General features: G+C 42.4%; 2 protein-coding genes across 5 annotated transcripts; one reads left to right on the top strand and one right to left on the bottom strand.

The window, feature by feature from the left end:
* Positions 1-643: 643 nt before the first annotated feature.
* On the bottom strand, positions 644-17,005 carry LOC110975736 (uncharacterized). Of its 2 annotated transcripts, XM_022228482.2 has the most exons (16): positions 16,813-17,005; positions 15,357-15,547; positions 14,788-14,990; positions 14,035-14,214; positions 12,876-13,075; positions 12,136-12,263; positions 10,917-11,928; positions 10,354-10,488; positions 9,884-10,000; positions 9,623-9,690; positions 9,113-9,198; positions 8,133-8,215; positions 6,181-6,275; positions 5,163-5,234; positions 4,496-4,566; positions 644-1,736 (listed from the first exon to the last, which is right to left on the bottom strand). In XM_022228482.2, exons 1-16 carry the CDS (start codon positions 16,864-16,866, stop codon positions 1,603-1,605), a joined length of 2,829 nt encoding a protein of 942 aa, XP_022084174.2. In that variant the 5' UTR covers positions 16,867-17,005; the 3' UTR covers positions 644-1,602. The 2 variants fall into 2 exon arrangements, with proteins under 2 accessions (XP_022084174.2, XP_086999300.1); XM_087143174.1 differs by lacking the exon at positions 10,354-10,488.
* LOC110975743 (DNA repair protein SWI5 homolog) lies at positions 2,352-22,200 on the top strand. Of its 3 annotated transcripts, none has more exons than XM_022228496.2 (5): positions 2,352-2,484; positions 18,503-18,578; positions 18,753-18,874; positions 19,739-19,833; positions 21,240-22,200. In XM_022228496.2, exons 2-5 carry the CDS (start codon positions 18,519-18,521, stop codon positions 21,302-21,304), a joined length of 342 nt encoding a protein of 113 aa, XP_022084188.2. In that variant the 5' UTR covers positions 2,352-2,484; positions 18,503-18,518; the 3' UTR covers positions 21,305-22,200. The 3 variants fall into 3 exon arrangements, with proteins under 3 accessions (XP_022084188.2, XP_086999303.1, XP_022084187.2); XM_087143177.1 differs by lacking the exon at positions 2,352-2,484 and adding an exon at positions 17,072-17,987 and having other exon boundaries at positions 19,708-19,833; XM_022228495.2 differs by lacking the exon at positions 2,352-2,484 and adding an exon at positions 17,072-17,987.
* The last annotated feature ends 91 nt before the right edge of the window (positions 22,201-22,291 follow it).

A 22,291-nucleotide genomic window follows, 5' to 3' on the forward strand; every position in this document is an offset into this window, starting at 1 on the left:
AGTTTCACTTATAATAATACTTTAAGATGCGAGCCATAATAAAAAACAAGAATGTTTTACCTCCAAACAGTGTCGTAGCCAGGCTCTTCGGCGGGGGGGGGGGGAGTTCCCCCTTTCCACCGGCTATGCCACTGCCTTTACGGCCCTTTCGAGAGCTTTGGTATAATTGGTGTATGTCCACGCAGGCAGAGGTTTACTCCGCATAACGAGTTCGGCTTTTTAAAATGCTCTAAATCACGTCTTTTCATATTGTTGCATCGAAGATTTTGAAACAATTAAATACAAGAACCTAATTTCGAAGCTTACCCGAAAAGGATAATTTTTGGGTGTCTCTGCCACGAACATCAGTTTGTTCGACTATGACCATGAATGTCAGCGAGCTAGTATTCGCCAACCAGAATCGAAAGCCCACGCACCCCACGCCGACCAATCACGTTTATTTTTCAGCCTGATGATGGATGCTCTGTGACAAAAGCCATTTTAAGACTTTTTTACACTGCATGGATCCATCTGTGACTTGTCATCTGATCCCTGATGATGGGGTGAAACTGTAAGAATAGGTCTATTCCCTGTTCCATTCCAAACAAGGAAACGCCACTTATACAATTACTCACACACGAATGAATAAAAATGTAGTCATTCATTATTCTTCAAATTTCAGAGAGTTTTTTTTCAGTAGGCCTATGATTTTTACGACACACTCCACAAAAACTAAGGATTATTTAAGACCAAGCGGCCATTTCTTGTTAGAGGTAAATCTTATATGCACTTAAATGATTACCCAGCAAAATTACCCACAGACCGGGGGGGAATCAGTAATCTGATATTTCCATTGATGGTGTGCATTTCTCATAGCAGAATCTCTTCCCAGCTGATGACCTGTCCTATTCTAGCTTATCGAGATATTTCCATTTCGTCATTCTGATGAATAATAGGAGGTCAGTGTTATTTTGTGGTGTGATATTTACAGATTGCTGTGGAAACACCGATTTATACAAAACAAATATGCGGATGATCTTCCCGTACCGCTGTTTTTTAATTTGCAAAATTCATGAATTTCGAGCAAATCTCTTCAGATTAGTTGGTATCTGCAAGATCCAGACCATCGAACCGCTCCAGGGCAGGTGACTTGCATTTGGCTATAGCGGAGTTTTGAACTACACTCTCACACAGCAATGAATTAATTCACATGAACATAAATTCGCTCAGTGCTTCGCACGATGGATGCGTTCAATCCATATCTATAAACCCAGCTCTATTTCATTTTTTAATGACCTTTCTTAAGAGCGGAGAAAGTCTTCCCATTATTTAAAAAAAAAGTCCACAAAGAAAAGGGAAAAAGTGGCTTGAAACTGCCAACTGCCACATCTTCACTTTATAATTATGAAGTAAACACCCTTTAAGAATGACTTTATGAGGCTATAATCCTGGTGGTGCACTCAGGTTTAAGGGTGCCAGAGTTGGGCTGACCATCTCGGACAAAGACTGACCGAGTGGCCTATCCATTTGGCGATTCCCATACAGCCCCGGCATTAGTTTTGCACATCTGTGTTTTGCTGCATAATGTGGCAGGGGGTGACTGGGGACTGTCCGTCACGCTGTTCACGTCACCGTGTTGCTCCTCTTGTGCTTCAACTTCTTCTTTCCCCCACTCTTCTTCTTCTTCTTGGCCGGACCCTTGGCCGCTAGCTTGGCTTCGGCCTCTGCCTGAATGGCCATCCTTTCGTTGGCTATCGCTGCAAGACAGGTACCCATAGAAAAAAAATGATGAGGCTTGAAAATGTTCCATTCTCAGCGTCAAAGAGCACAACCGTACTTTAACACGGCGCTGACACGTTAAGTCAGCAGTCCTGATGTACATGTACATGTATTTTTATTCACTTCGAACATGCCAAATTTCTTGGAAAACCAGTCCCAGCCGTTTGTGTTGTATCAGCAACCCAATGTGATTGTTGTAACAATGATTAAACATTCACATGTCAGATTGGTCTACGGTCATCCGATCTCAATTTTTTGCGCTAATGCAGTTCCTTTGTTTCCACTTCAAGACACAATATCGACACATTATTTAATTCCAGGCAAATTGAGAACCAACACATTCATGTTTCTTTAATTTGCCCATGACAGAAAAAGATGTTCATCAAAAATGTACAAACATAAAAAAGTGTAGTGTCCAAGATGCTGCATAGATAAATTCTATATCTACGAATTCCTGCTTCCTGAAGCATGTGAGCTACAACAAATGTATTAATATACCCATCCAGTCCAGCCACCACTAGTTTTTTTTCCCCATTTTCTCTCTCTTTTTGTCCCCAGAGTGAATGTGTCAACAAAATTTGCTCCTTCTCGTAGTTGCATTTCCTCTCCTGGCTTAGCTTTCCGTCCATCTTGTCATTCCCCCGGGAGCTATGAGCTAAAAGCACACATCCAGACGGACAGCTGATGAGTACGGACCTAAGGAGACCACGTCGATCTTTTTCACAGGTAGGATTTAATGGACTCTTGTCATAATCCTGGTCCGCTTCTAACCTTGCCCATGGCTCGATAACCCAACCCGAACCTTCCTGACCCCCCCCAAAAAAACACACTTTGCAGGAAATTAAGCCAGTGACTTTCTGTAACTTGTAAATATATCTTCCACGAAGCAACAGGATTTCTCATGCTCAGTATGCAGCTCCATGTACCGATCGCTTCAGTTTTGCAATAAATTCTGAACCCATTAGGAAGATTGTGACTGACCAGTAACTGAGGGGAAATTAAGATAATCCATCCAAGATTCAAAGACATAACTTGGAGATCTGGTCCCCTGACTTAACAGCACAGTTGTGTCTGCGCCTTTGAGCTGACAGGGACAACTTTTGAAATAATGCACTAAATTCTTGACTTCACAAAACAAATCAATAACACAACATCAGATCGCAAGCGTATCACTCCTATATGTAAATCCTAGTTAATGCAGAAAAAAATTACATATTTTGAGTTTTAAGAACACAATGAATATTACTGTGAGACCACAAAGTGTGGTAGGCTTTTTTTGGTTTTTTTTATTATTTTTTCTATCCAAACCTTTTTCTATGAATCCTTCGTGGCAGAATTCCATTTGATGCAATTTATATTCAACTGAATACAGACATTAAAAACAAATTTCAACAGCAAACATGTCATTTGGATGATGAGGGGGCTCTTTTGTCTTGAGAGCGAGTCTCGGTAACAGTGCAATTAAGGAGTTGTGCACCTGCAACTACATTTATTCCTAGAACCTACAATCTTTGTAAATGGCGATGCTATAACGAGAATAAGACCAATGAAAGACTCAGCAGTGGGCCATTTGTCGTAAACGGCCGACGGTAAGTGTCTCCTGCATGGCAACGGGGAGGCTATATGAGGAGGGAAATGCGCCATTTGAATGGACTCAAATCTCCAGGGGCTCTTTTCATTTGGTACAGGTCAATTTTTCCCCCACGGAGATGCAACTGGAACTGCGACACCATTGATCCCTACTTGGTAAACGAAGAATTTTGACTTGGTTTCCTGCCATAGAACCTCTGCATTGGCGGAAGTCTAATTTGATTTAAGGACTGCTCTTTTCTATTGGTCAGATGTTATCCATTTTCTTAAATACTCTTTGGCTTGCTACAAAATGCATAATTGACCTATGCAAAGCATAGATGATTTCAACAGTGACACTGTTGGATGCTGCAGCCTGTTAAAGTTTATTCAGTTAGGATATTTGATATCTAGTGTTATCTACTCCTGTCTCTTTTACAAATTACACCGTTTTGGAAGCAGATAATTTCATTTCTAGTTTTTAATTTCGAACCCCAAAACTTCCAAATTCTGATTTGTTTCTTTCTCTATTATGTCAGAGATGTCCTTATTTTTTAATACTGATTCGCTTACTAAAATGCTTGCATAACATGCGCCTGTAATGGTTGATTGTAACATGCATCTTTTGAAATAAGAGCCATTTTATCCACAGAAAAATAACAGCAACCTGTTTATGAATGCCTTATCTTTCTTTAAATGAGCCGGTCCTAAACGTGCGTTTAAGACCAATTCAGGAGAATGGACGTGACTAATGCCCGAGCCGCTGCACAGATTCATTCCAATTCATAAATACCTTTTTAGTCCGAGTTAAAAGAAGTCCATTATGATGGATTTCCCACGATTTTCTGCTAGAATTTTACTTCCAGTTTCCCGAACACCCCTGTCCATATTATGGTATATTTCCTGTGCAAGTTGTCCAAAAGACTCTCCTGATATGGACCTGGCGCGTGCGTGGCGAGCCGCATGCACACAGACTCTTGACCAATTAGAATCGATTAAACTGCCTTGTGTCCAAGATGCCAGCGCGTGATTTACGCAGCGGGTATTGTCACTTCTCAGCGGGCGTTATCAAATGTTAATGCACAGTTAAGTTGCACGCTGTTGAATAGGGAGAATGTCTGAGGTACATGTGTTTATGAATAGGCCCTTTGTTATTAATTCTGCTCACCTAGTGCTTTTTCTGCCAATTTGTATTTTCGGAACAGCTTCCCAAGCCAAACTTCTGGCTGATTCAACAATCTGTAAGATCAAAATAAAGAAACGTAGAAGGAAGAAAACTAATACGCCCACAGACAGCTAATGCTGCTGTGCAGGCACACATCATGAACTATAAAATTTGCACGTATCAACTTCAGGACCACAGGCAAAAATAGAAAAACAAACTTTTAATTTTGACAGTTTTTACAAAGCTCTAACTCCTTTCCGATATTTGAGCGTCTAAAATGTAACCTCTGGGCCCTGGATTTTCTCCACAAACAAATTATTTCCAAAAAGGCTACTAGCATTATTCGTTATTACTGCCCATGTTTTTTTTACTATTGTGCAATGTCACAACTATGTCCTAAGTATTAACAGAAGGGCCTACGCCTCGTGGGACTCTCTGTTACTGCTGACGCCAGTGTTCAGCAAACCCTCTCCGCAGGCGCATTTTAGCCATTGACAAAAGAATCCCAACCCACCGCTGTCTGACCACTTCCACGTGAGAGACATAGGCTAGACTTAAACCAGTTTAGCTGAGCCTGAGGTCTGAAAGGCGAGGGCATTGAGTCCTAGAGGGTGGACTCTGTCAATCTTGGTTCACGCAATCACATTATCACGTTTGCCACGGGCCTTACCCGAGGGAGGATTTTTCTGGAAGTTCTAACAAGCAGTCATCATAACCTCGCTGGGTGGGAGGTAAAAGTCCCCTGTCAGGCAAGAAAAGCCAACTGGCGTCAATGCATTATTATACTTTCATAAGAGAATGTGTTCCCGGTGCATTTGCTCATGTTATTTTTACACGTACATTATGTTGCTTTCCAAAAATCCTCATGAAGTGCGAGTGCCATACATTCCGAGAAAAATCACATTCTGGGATCGCTATTTCAAATTAGAAGTTGCAGTCATGTTTTGAACTGCGCCAAACTTCGTCGTCTGGGATATGCTCTCATTCGGCCGACTGCAGCTAAGCAATGTTGCACACTGACCCCACGAATTATAGCAACCGCTTGCACATACCGTGTAAATCAAGTTTACACTTGCTTGGACTTCATTAATTAAAAACAAATTCCTGATAGTAATATCCCAAAATTTGTCTGTAGACATATCTTTAGAAATTGCCTACTATCACTTTTTCTTCTTGACATCTTGCCTGATAGAAATATTTCACAGGGAGCTTATTCCCATAGCTATCTTTAAACCAGTGCTTTTCAACAATTAGTTCCTTTATGGACAGCTGCAAGTATGGGACCGTGCCTTTAATATGTCATTTCAGTACATCTAATGACAACCTTACTTTAAATGTTGACGAATACGGGCAATTCATAATAGTGCGCCTTCAAGAGTTTGCAGCGTGTTGGCCAATCACAATGTACGAAATCTGTCGACCCTTTCCAAACTCGACAGATTTCGCGCATTATAATTGGCCAGTGCGTTGCAAACTCTTGGAAGTGCACTATTGTGCAAATAACATTCTGTGTGGCCCGTTTATTTAAAAATATCACAACAAAACTCTTTCAAAACTTTTCTTTACAATTTGGAAAATTTCCTACGTATAAATCTGTAAGTTGGTCCCGGTTACCCGGCCCCCTAATTTCTGGTCGTGTATTCCAAACCACTTCTGCGGTGTATAATGGAACCATCATACTATCCCACCTTGCCAGGGTATGTGCAGACACATTGACACCCCTCTCCAGCAGCTGTTGATGCATGTCTTCCATTTCTTGTTCTTGAGCGCTTAATGGGACGATCTGTAACCAAATCGAGGAAATCACAACAATCCATTCACGAGAAATAAGCCAATCATTCTGTTTACCGGTTCATTATTAACGTACACAGTTGAATTTCGTCCCAAGCAAAACAGCATTGAAAAGGATTTGCACTGGCTTGGCACAGCACGCTGAAAATTATATCGAGATATTTTCAGATCTGAAGGCAACGCCGGGAGCCTTTTAAGGAGCTTTCTCGGTCCAGTTCCAAACATCTCATGTTTGTTGCTTTTAAACTGAAAAGAGCAGGCGTCCATGCGAGAATCTTACGATTTCTTACCGGAATACGCAAAGGTGTTTCACTGTTGCAGCGATAGCTAAGTTGTCCAATGTAAGAAATAATACGGGACGAGATTCTAGTGAAAATTAGACACTATCCATCCCTCAAAATGGTGGGCATGTATCTTGGAGGATTGTCTCATTGGCTCAATTTCACTTCTTCCGACAAAATGTATGTCACCACATCGACAAGCTTGATCCAGAAACTTCAGTGTCACAAATTTATGCTGATCCACAATTCGTAACTGAAGCTACATTGATTTCAGTGCGATAATTTCTGGGCCAGGCAGGTAATGTCAGCACTAACAGCAACCTCCGTCTTAGGAATTTTTCTGTCAAATGCTAGAGGGTGAAAACGTATTAGTTTTGGCACCGGGGTACACAGGTATCGGTTTACAGCGCAGGGTAAAATGAAACTTAATGCTGTAGTGTAGTAAGCACTATTTGATTTAAGTAGGGTCACTGAATTACTGGCTTTACTGCAAGAATGCACTGATCGGCCGTGCTCGCAGTATGTCCTCTGCCCTGCCACAGTCGCGAAAAGGTTTGTTTGTGGGGCTCACTGTAAACAAAATTACAAATAAATGCCTCTTCTGACCACTCACACTCTCAAAACAACCAAATCAAAATGTTGAGTGATTTTCCTAGTTGTTCAAACTTGACTACAGATTCAGTCAAACATCCGCCGCGCTGACGTTGGCAAATCATGCTTTCTGACAAGATTCCTATTCGATGCCTTTTGGACTGTCAATGAACTGACTGAAAAATCTAGTCAGGTTGACTAATTTCCACTTGCACCCAGCTGACCCTGAAGCGCTAGTCAAATTTTACTGAATTCTAGTCAAACTTGAGTGCATATTACTACAGAGCAGTTTAACTGTTGAAGTCATGTTATACTCCAAATATCTATTGGCTTGTCCTGGTATCTGCCAGTTTGGGTTTGCACACAGAGACATGTCCTCGTGAGACTTAACTGAAAAGTTGCCCGCGGGAAAAGGTAACAATAATAATAATAAAGCATTTATAAGGTGCACTATATCTGCAAAGCATTCAGAGGCACCGGTCTAGGTGGAAAAATGAAAAACTCAATTGTGCATTCATAGTGAATAAGCTTGTGAGAAGAATGTTTTTAGATGATACTGAAATTGCTTGATGTCATGTTCTTGTCTTAGATGATCCGGGAGTGAGTTCCATAAGCGTGGTGCAATTGTAGAAAAAGCCCTGTCTCCGGCACTGGCCAGCCGAGTCCGGGGAACAACTAGGGTATTACTTGTTGACCTCAGACCCGGCCTGACAGAGCGGAGTTGCAGCATGTTTGCAAGATAAAGGGGACTAGAGCCGTGGAGTGTCTTGAATGTGAGAAGGAGGATCTTGAACTGAATTCTGTATTTATTCTGTATTATTTTATTTAATTATTATTATTATTATTAAAAGGTAGAATTTTGTTTGAGGTCGAAAGGTTAGGGGTGTAATGTTAACACGAATTTGAAAAAAGTGCATGAGAATGTTTGATTGTAAGGAAAAGTCTCGTATTGGTGGGGTTGGTAATGAATTCCATACTTGTGGCTCCTCTTCTTCGGATGATTCCGACTCCGGTTTCCTTGGTCTTCGGATAATTGGCTTGGGCTCGTCCGCTGCAACAACTGACGCAAAACATGAAAAGACCATCAATGCAAAAAAATGTGATCACCAGGACAAGATGAAAAGCAGTCATGGACAATTTTGTGCTCACTAAGCCAACAGGAGTTTTGGATGAGAAGATGGTTCTTTCCTAACCTTCCACTTCTGTGACTTGGGTTCAAATCCCATCCAGGCCAATGCGTGGATTTGGCTTTGAGCTCCTACGTGATGCTGTGGGTTTCCCATTTCAAACTGTAAAATAATGTGCGGTGACAGGAATCTCCAACGAGCCCCCTCATGGCTCCACCTTGCCGTACGTTTCACCATTTGACTACTGGTGCACATACTATACTAAGAGCCTTACAGAGTTGTGACATGAGATGGTATGCATCGTGGTGTATGACTATGACGCCAGTTTGTTTGCTCATTGGTGGGTTGTTGTATGCAGGATACGGATGTAAAAATGGCCGCATTTTTACAATGAGCGCCGAGCTGGACCAAGGGAGGGCACAATTTTCCAACCAACAATTTTCCAAGTAACGGAGGCTCCTTTAGGCCGTGTCCAAAACGGGCTTCCAGAGCTACGGCTAGGTCTATTGTCTGCGCGTCTCCACGCATTTCCATTGGAGCGAAGACCTAGACCTAGCTCTAGACAAGAGATTCGGATGCAGCCTTGGTCGGAACTGCACTTTACTGATTCACAGATGACTATAAAATGCACATAATACGGTCGTGTCGCTACCAGCAAAATGAACACTCCCGACCAACACGGCTCCTTTCTGCTCAATTAGGCAGATGCTTCAAGGTGACATGACGAACAGATCAAAAGATGAATGACTGTTTCACACAGTGCAGACTTTGGCAGCAAAATTGCTTCTAATCCATGGTTGTCACAACTCTATATCCGGCTATGGACTAACTCAGCTTGGAGTATTTCTTCTCCTTGTTGAGGGTGCCCTCTCGTAATGCTTTCACTGCCTCTCGATTCCTCTTGTAGTCAATAGCACTGCAATATTAGGACACAAAAGGATCTATAAACTTTCTCAAAAAAGTAACGTCTGACTGACTTCAACAATTCTAAATGTCATTTGGTCCCTTTGCATGTTCTAGTTATGCAAACAAGTCCGCATGATATTCGTTAGTTTCTGGGACAAAGTCCTTTGCTGCTGGTCGCTTTAGTATTTTAATTTTGTTTAGTTATTTAATATTTGATATCCAACAGCAGAGATCTGCCATTTGCAGGTATTATGATTAAAAAAATACATTTACAAATGAAATTATACTGTATCATATTAAATATTAAAATATGATAACAATCATTAACATTCCTCCGTTGAACACGAAAATGTTGTTAAACTAATCTTTTTTTTAAAGTAAGCTTCATAATTTTGTTTATGGAAATGAGAGTATGTAACTTCTTTTTCACTCACCGTTTCTTTGGTGTGACCACAATGGCTGTGCTAGATTTGCTGGCAAGTTTACAAACGTCAGATCCCATCTGTATAATCATTAATGTAAATTACATCATATTAATTTGTGAACATTCACCAACTGAAAACAAAGATGACAGAAAAAGACGATAACGAGATTAAAACTTAACATCCTCAGAAATAACAAAAGAAATGGCTGAATGTGGTTGACTTTAAAAGTTACTGTGGCCAAAGAGCTAAATGTAACAACGTATACGATACATTTGCAGGAGGTTTGGCCGAATGCGGACGTCTTCTCATCTTCCCTGGACTTTTTTTTCCAGAAGCAATCTCTGCACTATGTCCCTTGCTCGGAGCAGAGACCGGCCTTGTTGGCACCTGGAAATGAGACACAAGAGCTGCACACTGATGTTTGTCTGAACAATCTCCCATAATGTCAACAGATTCTCGATGCAAAGTGACATGTCAAACTTTGACCCGTTTGATGTGCATGTATGAAAATTTGAAATGTACAAAACAGACTGAGTAGCTTTGTTTTCTGTATGGATACATGTGTCTCAGTTGCTGCCATCTTCGGCTCAGCAACATAATGCTATTAAAACGATCCCCTGATATCCCTTATAGACAAAATATTTGTCTTCAAGACTGGATGAAGTCGAGTCTTGCTGTGTGGAATTTTTATGTTTATGGAAAGTACAAATACAGGGTCATGAACTGTGTTATTTTCTTACGAGAGATACTTTGCCATTAGTGACTGGCTCTGACTGCTCAGTCATTTCCATCTCCCCTGGGGTTGTGCTGATATCGGTATCTCCTTGTCTGTGACTCATTCTTGACTCAGGTCTGGGCAAAGCTGTCATGCCGACCTGAGCATTTTGTTGGGAGTCAAGGACGAATGAATAACAAAAAGGTTCCTTCAGAATGAATCTCAAATATACTTGGCTTGTTATTAACCATGTGTATTCTTAATTGTTCCCACTTGTCAACTAGGTCCGATTCAGAGCTTTCAAGCACAGAAATTCACTGAGCACTGAAAGTATTTGCTTAGAAAAACAGGTCACCAGCCAGAATGTCGTACACTGTGCACTAATATTGTAACTGGTTCCCTGCTGAATTGTGCTTAGTGCATAAACAAGTGCTTGTATAAATTTCCTTCTAGAAAGCGCTGTGAGATTGAGTCCTAGTCTACATACTCCTTTCAGAATCTTGAAGAAAATGTAGCCAACAAACCAGCCTACTTCAGGCTTGTTAGGCTATAGGGCACCCTCTCAGAGCAGCTGCACGTGATACTCACGTTATTGGCAGGCTTGGTTGGTCTCCTGATAATGCTGTGCGTCCGACAAGAGGCATCGTCACTGCTTGTGCTACCGGCTCTCCCCCTCAGTCCTTCACCCATGTCTTTCCTCTTGTCTTGCCTCAGCAAGGCAGACCGGAAAGGCTCTGTCGCCTGTCTGATGACGGAGACCGACTTCTCCTCCGTGGGCCCTTGGTCTCCAAACTGGATGGTCTTAGTCGTGAGCACAGCTGCCTGGGTGGGGTAAGTCAACTCCCTTGACAACTCGTAGTAGTTCCTCTTGAAGGAGGTTTGGGATATCTGTCTGGTGACCGACGATGCTCCAGTTGCCGGCTTAATATCATCAGTTTCCTCGTCTGATAGAGCCATCCGTGACATCATGGTCTCAACGTCCGGCTGTGTCTTGCTGTGCTGAACACCATCCGATTTGGACTGTGGACCTTCCATCTTAGACTGTTCCGTATCATCCCCGTACTCCACTCCAACAATTGGTACCTTTGCTGATCGGGGTCTTGCAGTCTTGGCTCTAGCAGGTATCTTTTGGGCTGGGGAAACACTTGTAGCTCTGGAGCCTGGAGCACTGGATGCTGTCTCAGTAACATTCCTACTTGCATTGGCTGCACTTTGGGGTTGTCTCTTTCCAACCGGCGGGTGGGGTACAAACGGTTTCAAGATATCACGGGGCGTTATATCAATTGTGACATTACGCTCCTCCATGATGTGGACCGAATGTTTGCTTTTAGGTTTATATTGGGACTTCTTCTCAATGACCTCTTCGGGATCGGAGGTACCCACCAAAACTTCTCCATCTGCCACTTTGTCCTTTTTTTCTGGCAAGCCCCGAAGAACCACCCTGACCTGTTGCTCAGAGTTTAAGGATGTGGGTTGGTCACGGTAGGGCAGCTCAGAGGGACTGTTGGAGGGTTCCTCAAGTTGAGACAAGACTTCACTGGTCACACTCTGAAGCTCTAGATCTGTTGGCTGCTTGCCATCTGATGATTCCTCCTGAGGTCTACATTCATTTGCCCCAAACAAAGAAGGCCAAAGCCAGCATTAGACAGCAAAAGACAAGACTTGAAATTCATGTTTTTGACCGAGTTGAGCAAACCCAGAAATCTGATTTGCCCTACATTATGTCTGTTGATTTGAGCACATTTCTTCCCCTTTACAAAGTAGAATACAAACTAGAGCATTTCATTTATGACCTAGCTGTTCTTACCCATCAGAATCAATGAAGTCATCCACTTCCTGCTCAGGTTCACTTGTATCATCCTCCACAGCAGGTATTGTCATGGACAGTCTCACTGGTTCAGGGGTGGGACGTCGCAAGAGCTGAGGGACGGCTGGCTGTGACCAACCAAATGGACGAAACCAGCCTTGAACTCAGTGTGGACACTCTATAAACTGTTTTAAGTCTCAGTCTCGGAATGCATTTGATTACATGAACAAGTACCCCCTCATTGTCAAAAAGGAGGTAGGCTGGGCAAAAACCTGCCCATCATAGGCCAAGTTCAGTTTAATCTGTCAACCACTGGTCAATTTTTTGCATGGTAACCTGTGGGAAAAAAATATACCCTGGGCACCAAGCAAAATCAACCAGTTGTTGACAGATGGTTGCTGATCAAATTTGTCCATTGCAGTAGTGTGCCGTACGCCCATCAGAAGATTGATGAATATTACCTGCAAGTAGTCTCTGCCATACGTACACCAGCCAATGTGTGCAGGCCTTCAAGTTGTGAAAGCCAAAGGGAGCATTCATGCTCAGTAGCAAAGCCCCTATAAAACTCATTAATGTACACAGTCCATAGACTCAAGTAGTGTCCAAAGTACATGGCTACGGCTGGAATTAATACATAAGTCAATGGGAAATGCACACAGCCGTTAGCTTGGAAGCTTCCATAGGCGCATGTTCCATCATGCCTTAGCCAGGTGATTTGCATACAATAGCCTCACTCTCACCTGTTTGACTGATATCTCCTTGTACGGAGTCCCATGACTATCACTGTCATGTTCAACTGCATTGTCCTCGTCCTCGGAAACTGCTATCTCTTCATCAACATTTTCACCAGGCACCTGCTCATCAGGAATGGGTGAGCCATGAGGGGCAGGGGGAGGGACCACCAGTGATGGATGGTCACCATACATAGCGGAAAGCCGCGCTAAGTGAAAAGTACCAATGCATTGTCTTGAAACTAAAATCATACAAAAATCTTTCACATCATGCACCCCCCTCACCCAAATTCTTTATAATCCATCCAAAAATAGATGGAGAGTGCAGATTTCATTGGACCCTCCGCCACCCCCAATCTCTTGGTGTCCTGATATCTTGATGCCATGATATTGTAATGCCTTGATATATAACTAGTGTCAAGATGACTTAAAAGGGTGCAGGCAACCAAAATCTGTCATAACCCATTTTAATCACTAAATACACTGATGTATATACGTATAATGTAAAATAAAAGCAAAACCAATTTGTGTTCATTATTTGTGTGTTTATTTGGCCCCCCAATTTCCCTCCCCTCCCCCCTGTGGATTCAGTTGCAGTTTAAATTCCGTAGCCACAAACAGAGGCACAGAAAATCAGTCACACGAAATGACACCTGGGCACCAGACAAATCAGCTGGGCCGCAGCACTGCATATTTGTCTGCAAGCAAACATCCTATGCTTGTACATGTAGATCCCACATGTGCACGCTGACAGAATCGGTTGAGCAAAATGGCTGAATGTGAAATCTCAGAAGTGTCATCTTCATCGTCGTATTCAGCCAATTCTAAAGTCAGATCTGACAATAATGTATCTGACTTGTCCTCTTCCAATTTGGAGTTAAAATTTGGATATTGCGTCAAGCGAAGACAAGGAAGAAATTACACTAGGGGCTCAACCGTACATGTTTGAGCCCAAAGTATTTTTCTCGTACTTATCCAAGAAACCAAGTATCACATCACGAGACATATCATTCCGTCGATCACAATTTACTGGTTTATACATGAATAATACAAAACATATCCCTTATCATCCTGCCTTTAAGGTTTTGATGTCTTGGTGTCTCAATGTCCCAATGTTCCGATCTCAATATCATGATGTGCAGATGCCAGCACCACCCCTCCAACTTACCCAGGTCATGCCTTCTGGGGCTGGGCTGGTGCCTGATGAACTCCTCAAGAGTGCTCTCCACCTGTTGCTGACTGAGTTCCTCCAAGCCCACCATCAGCTCGGCCAAGGCTGTGCCCGTGGTCTGCCTGGGACCCCTGCCACTGGGTGGGCGGCTCTTTGGGTCATACTTGGCTCCTTTCACTGGAAAAGTCCACCAATAAAATTTGAACTTCAAAATCATGTTGATAAGAGGACATCAAAATGAAATAAATAAAAGTGTAATCAACAACCAGTGATACGTAGTTTCCTAGCAACAACATCATTTGGGTTGAGGTCTTCCTCATTTATTCTCTGTAAATATGTTGGGAGTTGGAGGGTACATACCCTAGTGGTTACGGTTCAGGACTTCTGATCAGAGGATGAGGAGTTGGAATCCAGCTGCTAGCCATAACTTGTGGCTTTGAGCAAGTCATTTTAACCCTGCGTGCCTCTCTCCACCCAGGAGTGTGCATGGGCACTGGCATTAGCTGACGAAATATGTTTTTGTGCTAAGGAAACCAGAGATAAACGCTGGCCTGATGGCTCAGGGCACACTGTTTTTAAAATCAGGGGAGTTTGGATAGATTGTATCTTCCAGCTCTGGATAATTTCTTGAAGTGGGAATAAGATGGTCAGCCACTTGGCCCAATGGTTCCATGAACCACTGATGAGGGACACTTGCTCACAGTGCCCACACCCTGTCTTCTGTCATTTACAACCCCTTCACTTACTTACCATTAATAAAGGCATTCAGCCTACGCTGAGACTCGTTCTCTGCTTCAGCAGCACTGCTCTCCGAGCTGGGCCTCCGCTGGGTTGGGCTAGAGGGCACCTTGCGACCACTCCAGGGACGGCGCGGCCCCTTGGTGCTCTCCTGCCGCTGGGATTGTCTCTCCCCTTGCTGCTTGATGAGCTCTGGAATGGAAGCATCACTGCCCCTGTATTCAAACAAATAAAGAGTTAGGATTGTTCTCCTCAGTGCTGGGAATTAAAGGGTCTCAAAATCATCAGATTCCATCTCATAATCCAGTGGCAAGTTCTTCAATAATTATGTAGGAGACAACTGGTGTCCTGTCATTCAGTGAGGGTTAGGGTGGCACACCGACACCAGACCAATCCTGATTTGACGGTTGTTGAGCATCAAAGCAGGCAGTACTGGTCATGCAATACTGCAAAAACTGTATTTAGTTTGGAGAAATCACATTTGAATATGGGCAAGTGTAATGAAAAAAATCAGGATACCAGACATTTCATACATTAGCCATTCTCACTAGTATTACAGCAAAACATTTTAATTGATTTACCATGCTGATGCAGTGGAATGGAGTGCCTTGGATGCAAGAGGTGGAGCTGTGTCCAACTCGGTGTATGTTTTGTGGGTGCGGCTGGCGGAGGTTGGACGTAGGTTTTTGGACAGCGTAGGTGTGATGTTATGCACATTGGCCTTGACGCGTTCCAACCTTGCTAACGACGCACTGCTTGGTCCTAACCAGTCCTGCAGACACAAAGAAAATGACAATTAACATCATGATTGATGGGATGGGGGCCTGGAGTTCTAGAGAAAAGTTTGATGATGACAGCCGGGTGTGGGCAGATATGATGGAATTTTTTCTCATCATAGTGGTTTGCAAACCCATCTCTTCGACGCGGTTACTTTGTGGTTGTGGAGGGCTGAGTGGTGTCACCTGCTGAGAACTAGTATGCAAATGAATACGTTTTCATTGGCTGGGATACTCCTGCCAGCACTATATCCTTGGAATGGTTTGAAATGAATAACATGATTAATAGGTTGGTGTATGTAGGCGTACACAAAGCACTCATGAACCAGCTAGGTCTTGAATGGTATTAGTCCAGAATAACATTACCATTTCACTTCAGAAAAAAGCCTACATGCAATATGAAATATGATCAGTGTCACTTGACATCCAGTCAAGAAATCCCTACAACAAAAGTACGACGATCTGCTTCGGCCAATATAGGCCTAGGCCTACAGCATGAGCACGATGAAACTCATACTTTCATTAGGCCCACTTGACTTGACACTTGAAAAATACTTCCTTGGCCTTGGACATGTTTCTGACGGCTATGTAATATATGGGGGGGGGGGCCAATATCATATGGGCCCTCAGGAAAAACATTAGTGATATCCATGTGGAATGCTTCCCAACTATGATGTAGGCCTAGTAGTAGGCCTACTTCCCCATTATAGGCTGCTAGGGGTCTAGAGGTAGGAACTTGCCTACCGCTATAAGGGTACAGTTCACTGATTCAAGCCCCATCGGAAACAGAGTCAAATCAGCACTGTTCAGGGCCAAATAACATGCATACCAACATCCCTGAGATTTCAGAAACACAAATAAATTATTGTGTAGTCCCTAATCTTTCAATTTCTTTTCAATTTTTTGTGGGTTAACGAATTACATTTTTAATTATTCCCACAAAACAAAATCACCCCCGAAAAGGGATTTTTCCGAAGTCCGATTGCAGCCATTTTTCAAGTGGCAACCCTCAACTTTCTCGGGCACTTACTGACTCAGGCCCATTTTTCAACCGTAGTTTTTATCCATTCTGCTCTCATATGAAAGCTCAAAGACCCAGGGAGTTGATCCTGACAACGATTTACACAATCTCACCATTTTGGGGGCCAAACAATCTCCTTTTTCAAAAGATACTGAGGGGGCACTTTTAATGCTATAGTATGACCTGGCCAGAAATTCTCACTTGAATCAGTGGTCTGCACCCCTAAGGTAGCGAACTTACGCGGGTAGCGAACTGTTGAATTCGGTCGTATTTTTGGGCAAGTGCATCTTCCATGTTGCGATTCTTTCACTTGGAGGTAAAAATCTAGACAAGGGTAGTGTTTCATGTTCACCCGTACGGGTGCACCGCAACCTGATCTCTTGGTTTCTAACCACTAAAAATGTCACATTTGTTGACATTCCGTACCCATAGTATACTTCGCACTTTCCAGCTAGTTAACAATTCACTCTTCACTCAGGAAAACCTCTAAGTTACCCAAAATAAAGTTGAGTGGGTCAGTATCATTTCACTCCCTCTGTAAAATTTAACTTTGATGACGAGAATTAACACTGAATTTTCATTTTACATAAAAACTATGTTTGTATTCAGTAAGTCTAAAACATCAATTTTTAATGAAAGCCAGACTGAGAGAAATCCATTAATGTATTAATGACGAATTCCTATGAACTCGAGGGTTTTCCAGCGTCTGTGGTTACTGGCGGCTATTTTCATCGCCCAATGCCGCTGTTAGCTTAACATTGATAAGATTAATTATAAAAAGCGCCCAATTTTGTGGAAAACATCGCCCAACACTTGAGCCGCGGTTGTCAAAGTACAACCGGAAGTAACGTTGCGGGAAATTCGTCTGCTGCAGCATTTGCTGCAGTATCTACGGTTGTGCAGCGAGGGAGGCCTGAGGTTGTACTTTTTCTCAAATAAATATATTCTGTTTTTTGTGCTCCATTTTCCGTAATGTCGTCGCCTTGTGAAGCAAACACAAGCCGAACCCCAGCTACAGGGACCAAAAGGCGCTATTTGGGATCAGCTAGACGAAAAAGAGTCAATGAAATTTTCATGCTTTCGCCAGGAATTTGCTCAAAACAACAGGAAAACCACGTGCAAGTTTGCAGTGACGAAAATCCTAGTGTTACAGAAGAGGAACCCAACATTCCAAGAGAAAGTGAACATGGCGAGACCGCCAGCACAAGAAAAAAACCCCACGAGCAACCAGAGCCGGACTCCATTCATACGCCTGCTCACAAAGCTCAAACGTGCCAAAGAAGTAGATTATTTAAACGACATCGAAGTCATGAAAGTGAAAAGCCGGTACAGGCTGATGTTGTTGATGCAAATGTTGGAATGGGCATGACGTCATCATCTTCATCAACAAATCTACTTTCAACACCTGTTCATAGGTAGTTATTCAAAAACTTCAGGTTAAAATTAATTTCACATGGCTAAGTAATTGGCCTAATATGAAATGGACATATTGACATGATTGAGTAGAATAAGGCATGCAACTTTTCCACGGATCAGCTGATTTGCTCATTTTTCACTTCACATTCATGCGATTGAAAATTGAAAAACACTGCACAGAGACTTGTCTTGTAAAGATTTGAATTTGCTCATTTTTTGTCAAAGTCCAAGTTCCATGCCTGTACTGAATTTAGACCCAATGTTGTATTTTGTGGTTTTTCACAAAAACCTCTTTTTAAAAATGTGTTTCATTGTGTGACTAGTTCTTGTTTGTTTCTGAAGCCTATGTAGTCTTCTGGTGCGGATGTCACTCGTCAACCATGCATTTTTTGGACATGATTTCTCATTTTCCGCAAGCTAGGGATTCCGTAACAGTTTTTACACCATGGCAATATTTGACCAAGATGACAGAATTTTACTAAAGCAGCTAGTCTTTTCAACTTCTTCAAAGTAGAATTCAACCAAGATACATGCACTCTGGCAGACATTCAGCGAGGAAACGCCCAAGAAATGACGATTTTAAATCACCAGTAAGTCACTATATGCCACATTCTCATAAAGTTGATGTTTATTACAAAGTGACGTAAATTTCCACAAGACAAGATACGTGCCGTTAAGCTCTGTTATAATTAAAGTACATCAATGGAAGTTAAAGTTGTACATGTACCACCAAAATGTCTATTTTGTGTTCTTTTCATTGGTAGGTGAGAAATCAAGTGGAATCAACACAGCCACTAGAAACAGTGGAGAGTTTGACAAAAGGAGTTGAACAGTTGCAGCAAATCGCAAATGAACTACAAGTGGAAATTGTTGCCCTAACGAATGAGTAAGCCTGTTTTGTATTCCGCATCCCCAACTCCGCCACCCATCACCTCCGTGAAAATATTGGCAGAGGAAATCTTGTCTAAAGCACATTTTCCTCTTTTCAGAAAGTATTGTGCCAAAAACTAACCTTCATTCATAATTCTCAGGTTTATCCATGGCTTGGCTTTTATTGGAGGTCATCATGCAAGTTGCCTGTGAGCGTCACCAGGGAGGGTGATTTAAGCCCCTCTCCCCCTCAGCTTTGGCAACAAATATTGTACCCTTTGTCAACAAAAGAGAACACCACAATCAACACCAGTTGACGACCCCATGAATTGTACCCCTCAGGCTATTGGCCATTCACAATAGCCATCCCTCTCCTATGGCCCCAAGCTGGACCGAGAGAGGATGCAATTTTCCTGGCAATGGGGGTTCCTTTTGTGGCTCTGCACTTCTCTGGTTCACTAACGAATATGAAATGCAGTTGTTACAGTTGCTTCGCTTCTAACAACATGAACACTCCCAACCAACATGGCTCTTTTCAACCAATGAGGGGGTGCTTGGGCTCAAGGCAGAAACGCCAGTGAAGTGTTACACGATATTGACTAGATCACCATATATGTACCTAGCAGTGGATCATGCTTCATATGTAACAACCAGATTGGTCATTTGTAGTGAGTGGGTTTATCTAACGGCTTTCTAAGGACCAACATTTCTTGGGTTATTCAGTGAAATATAAATTTCTGAAGTTCCTTGTGTACTCCTTGCTTGTTGTATGAGTATCGATGAATTGATTTAAGGTCACATGTACCCGCTGGGGTGGGTAACCACCATGTTTGCTGTAACCTGATCTAGTTACCGTACCAACACAAACATCAATCCATAGAGGCTACCGTGAAGAGGAGCTGCAGACCCACATTGAGAAGATGCATGAATACAATGAGCTGAAAGACACTGGGCAGATGCTCCTGGGCAAGATAGGTATGACTCTGGTGTCCATAACATTTTCTTTTCTTCATTAACCCTAACCCTCCTCAATCCTTCACCTGTTGGAGGACTGAGGAGTGTTAGGGTTAATCAAAGATTCCTCACTAGTGCCCAGGGCACTGTACATGTAGGTTGTAAGCCTAAAGAAACCTGTGGAGAGGAGACATTGAGACCCAGCTCCAGTCTTAGAGGTGGTAGGAAAACCCCAGATAAATATTCTGGGTAAAACTCACGGAATCAGGTAGGGACTGAAAACCCAATCCACATGTCATCCGAGCCAGGCATTGAACCGGGGTGGTAAGAGGTAAAAAAAAGGCAAGGAGTGAACCACTTGGCCAGTCTGACTCCTCAACTTGAAGATTGAATTTGTGATGTTCTCTGTATGCCCTTTGCTTTTCCGTTGGCTGTGGCACCAGTTTGAATTCAGCTCAGCTCATCAGTAAATTCATGTACAAGGAGTATGCATTTATTTCTATGCATGACATTATGGCCAGTAACCTGCTCCCACCAAGCAGATACTTTTGTGCGAAGCAAAATTTCCATGCTGATCAGCTCTGCAAAATTAATTTTGGCTGTTCCCCTGTAAAACTGGTTTTCCTCATGACGGCACTTTGTGCGATGGCTAATGCGATGATAGTGAATGGATAAAATCTAATTTCACTGTTTCAAGAAAGTTATTTTTTTTTTTATTCTAAACCTGACTGCAACAAATCAGTAGCAACAGTTTTTTTCTTTGATTATTTTCACAAGCATGCAAAGCATGCTGTTTTCCTATGGCCTCATGACTAAAATGATAATGACTAGAAGCTACAATGTACTTGTCAGTTGCACCTTTTATGGAAAACACATGTAGATTGTTAACCCCTCCCTTACAATATGTTTCATTTTCCTGTGGAATAAGCCATTTGCGAGTTAAATTTGAATAAAATCTGGTGCACTGAGTTATCTGACTGCACGTAAACATAATGATTTGAATTCCCCAGACTATAGACACTGTTGCTATACTTCGTGATTCGGGGCAAGCTTTTGCATGGCGACCACCATCTCTGGAATGGACTGGTTCCTTTGTGCCCTTCTTATCCATTGAGAACAGTGTATTGTTGCAAGGCGTCTCTTATGTAACTAAGCAAAAGCTTGCCCCGAATCACGAGGTATAGCAACAGTGGTTTTAGTATGGAGAATTCAAGTTGTTATGTTCACATGAATTTAAAGAACTCAGTGTACCATATTTGGGTCAAAGTTAACTCGCAAAAGGCTTATTGATTTCCATTTCTATCTGAATCATTTAAAGCACTGAAAATTTCATTTTGACTTGAACTTTCGGAGGATTTTTGGGAGGCTGCTGAAGTGGGTTTTTTATTCACTGTTGTCACTGTTTCTTGTTCTGTTGTCCTTGGCAGCATTGGTCAAAGGTGTGACAACCAAAGATCTCTACGAGCAGTTCAGTCTTGATCTCAGTGACTGATCCAGGAGCAGCTCACGGAAAAGTTATGTAAGTGCGAGTCTTATGTGCATCTGTAACTCCAAGTTCTGATCATGCAAATATTTTGTTCCCAAAAGCCATTCTGTTATCACCTAATTTCAATGTAGGTTTTGAGTATAGACCTATGACATAATGATGTCATGTTGTGCTGAACACAATGCATTCTTGGACCCAGAGACTATGCTGTGCTGTTGTGTTAATCCACTAATGTCATCCATACTTGTCAATAGACAACACTGCCGATGTCTTCTTCATGGTCACATACATGTACATGTGTTCGCCCTGAGTTGCAATGTGCCCTCAACAACAAAGTAAGGTTCCTGACCATATCATTGCCAGGTCCCTAATTTCGCCACTTATTTATCAAGTTAGATTGGTTTTCACAGTAAGTGACAAAATAAGGAGCCTGGCAACTATGTGGTAACAGACGTAAGAAAAGCTGGTAGGAAGTTTTCAACTGAGCTTGTGGGCTCACCCAGCAGACACACAAAGACCATACATTCCCACGTAACTTGGTTTCACGTACTCATTGCGCCCTGTGCAAAACACGCATGAACCTGTGCGCTTGACCTAACTAAAAGAGGCCATGTCAGGTGAATGAACATGTACACTGCACCAAGTTTTTGCAGAGATTATCAAGGCCACAACTACTGCAGATGTGGCAAATGAAAGCATTCTTTTCAACAGGGCATAATGCTTGAGAAGGTAGTAAGCTAAAAATATTTAGAAAAGGGACTGCTTAACAGGGTTAGCCTATGAGACAATTGAGTAACAAGTGGCTGACAAGAGTACAAGAGCAGTAGCAGATGGTAAATTCTGACATCTGATTGTTTGAGAAGTGGATGTACTATCCGCTCCGAGTAACAGTAGAGGGAAATGGGCCGTGAAAAATTAGTTCAATGTCATCCAGAATAAATTCTCAGAAAATGTACAAGGAAAGGGTTAGGCTGTGAATCGTACTTTTTCCAG

This window comes from Acanthaster planci, linkage group LG11, assembly GCF_054643075.1.
Source record: "Acanthaster planci isolate LZ-2023a linkage group LG11, COTS_SCS, whole genome shotgun sequence".
NCBI classification, from domain to species: Eukaryota; Metazoa; Echinodermata; class Asteroidea; order Valvatida; family Acanthasteridae; genus Acanthaster; species Acanthaster planci.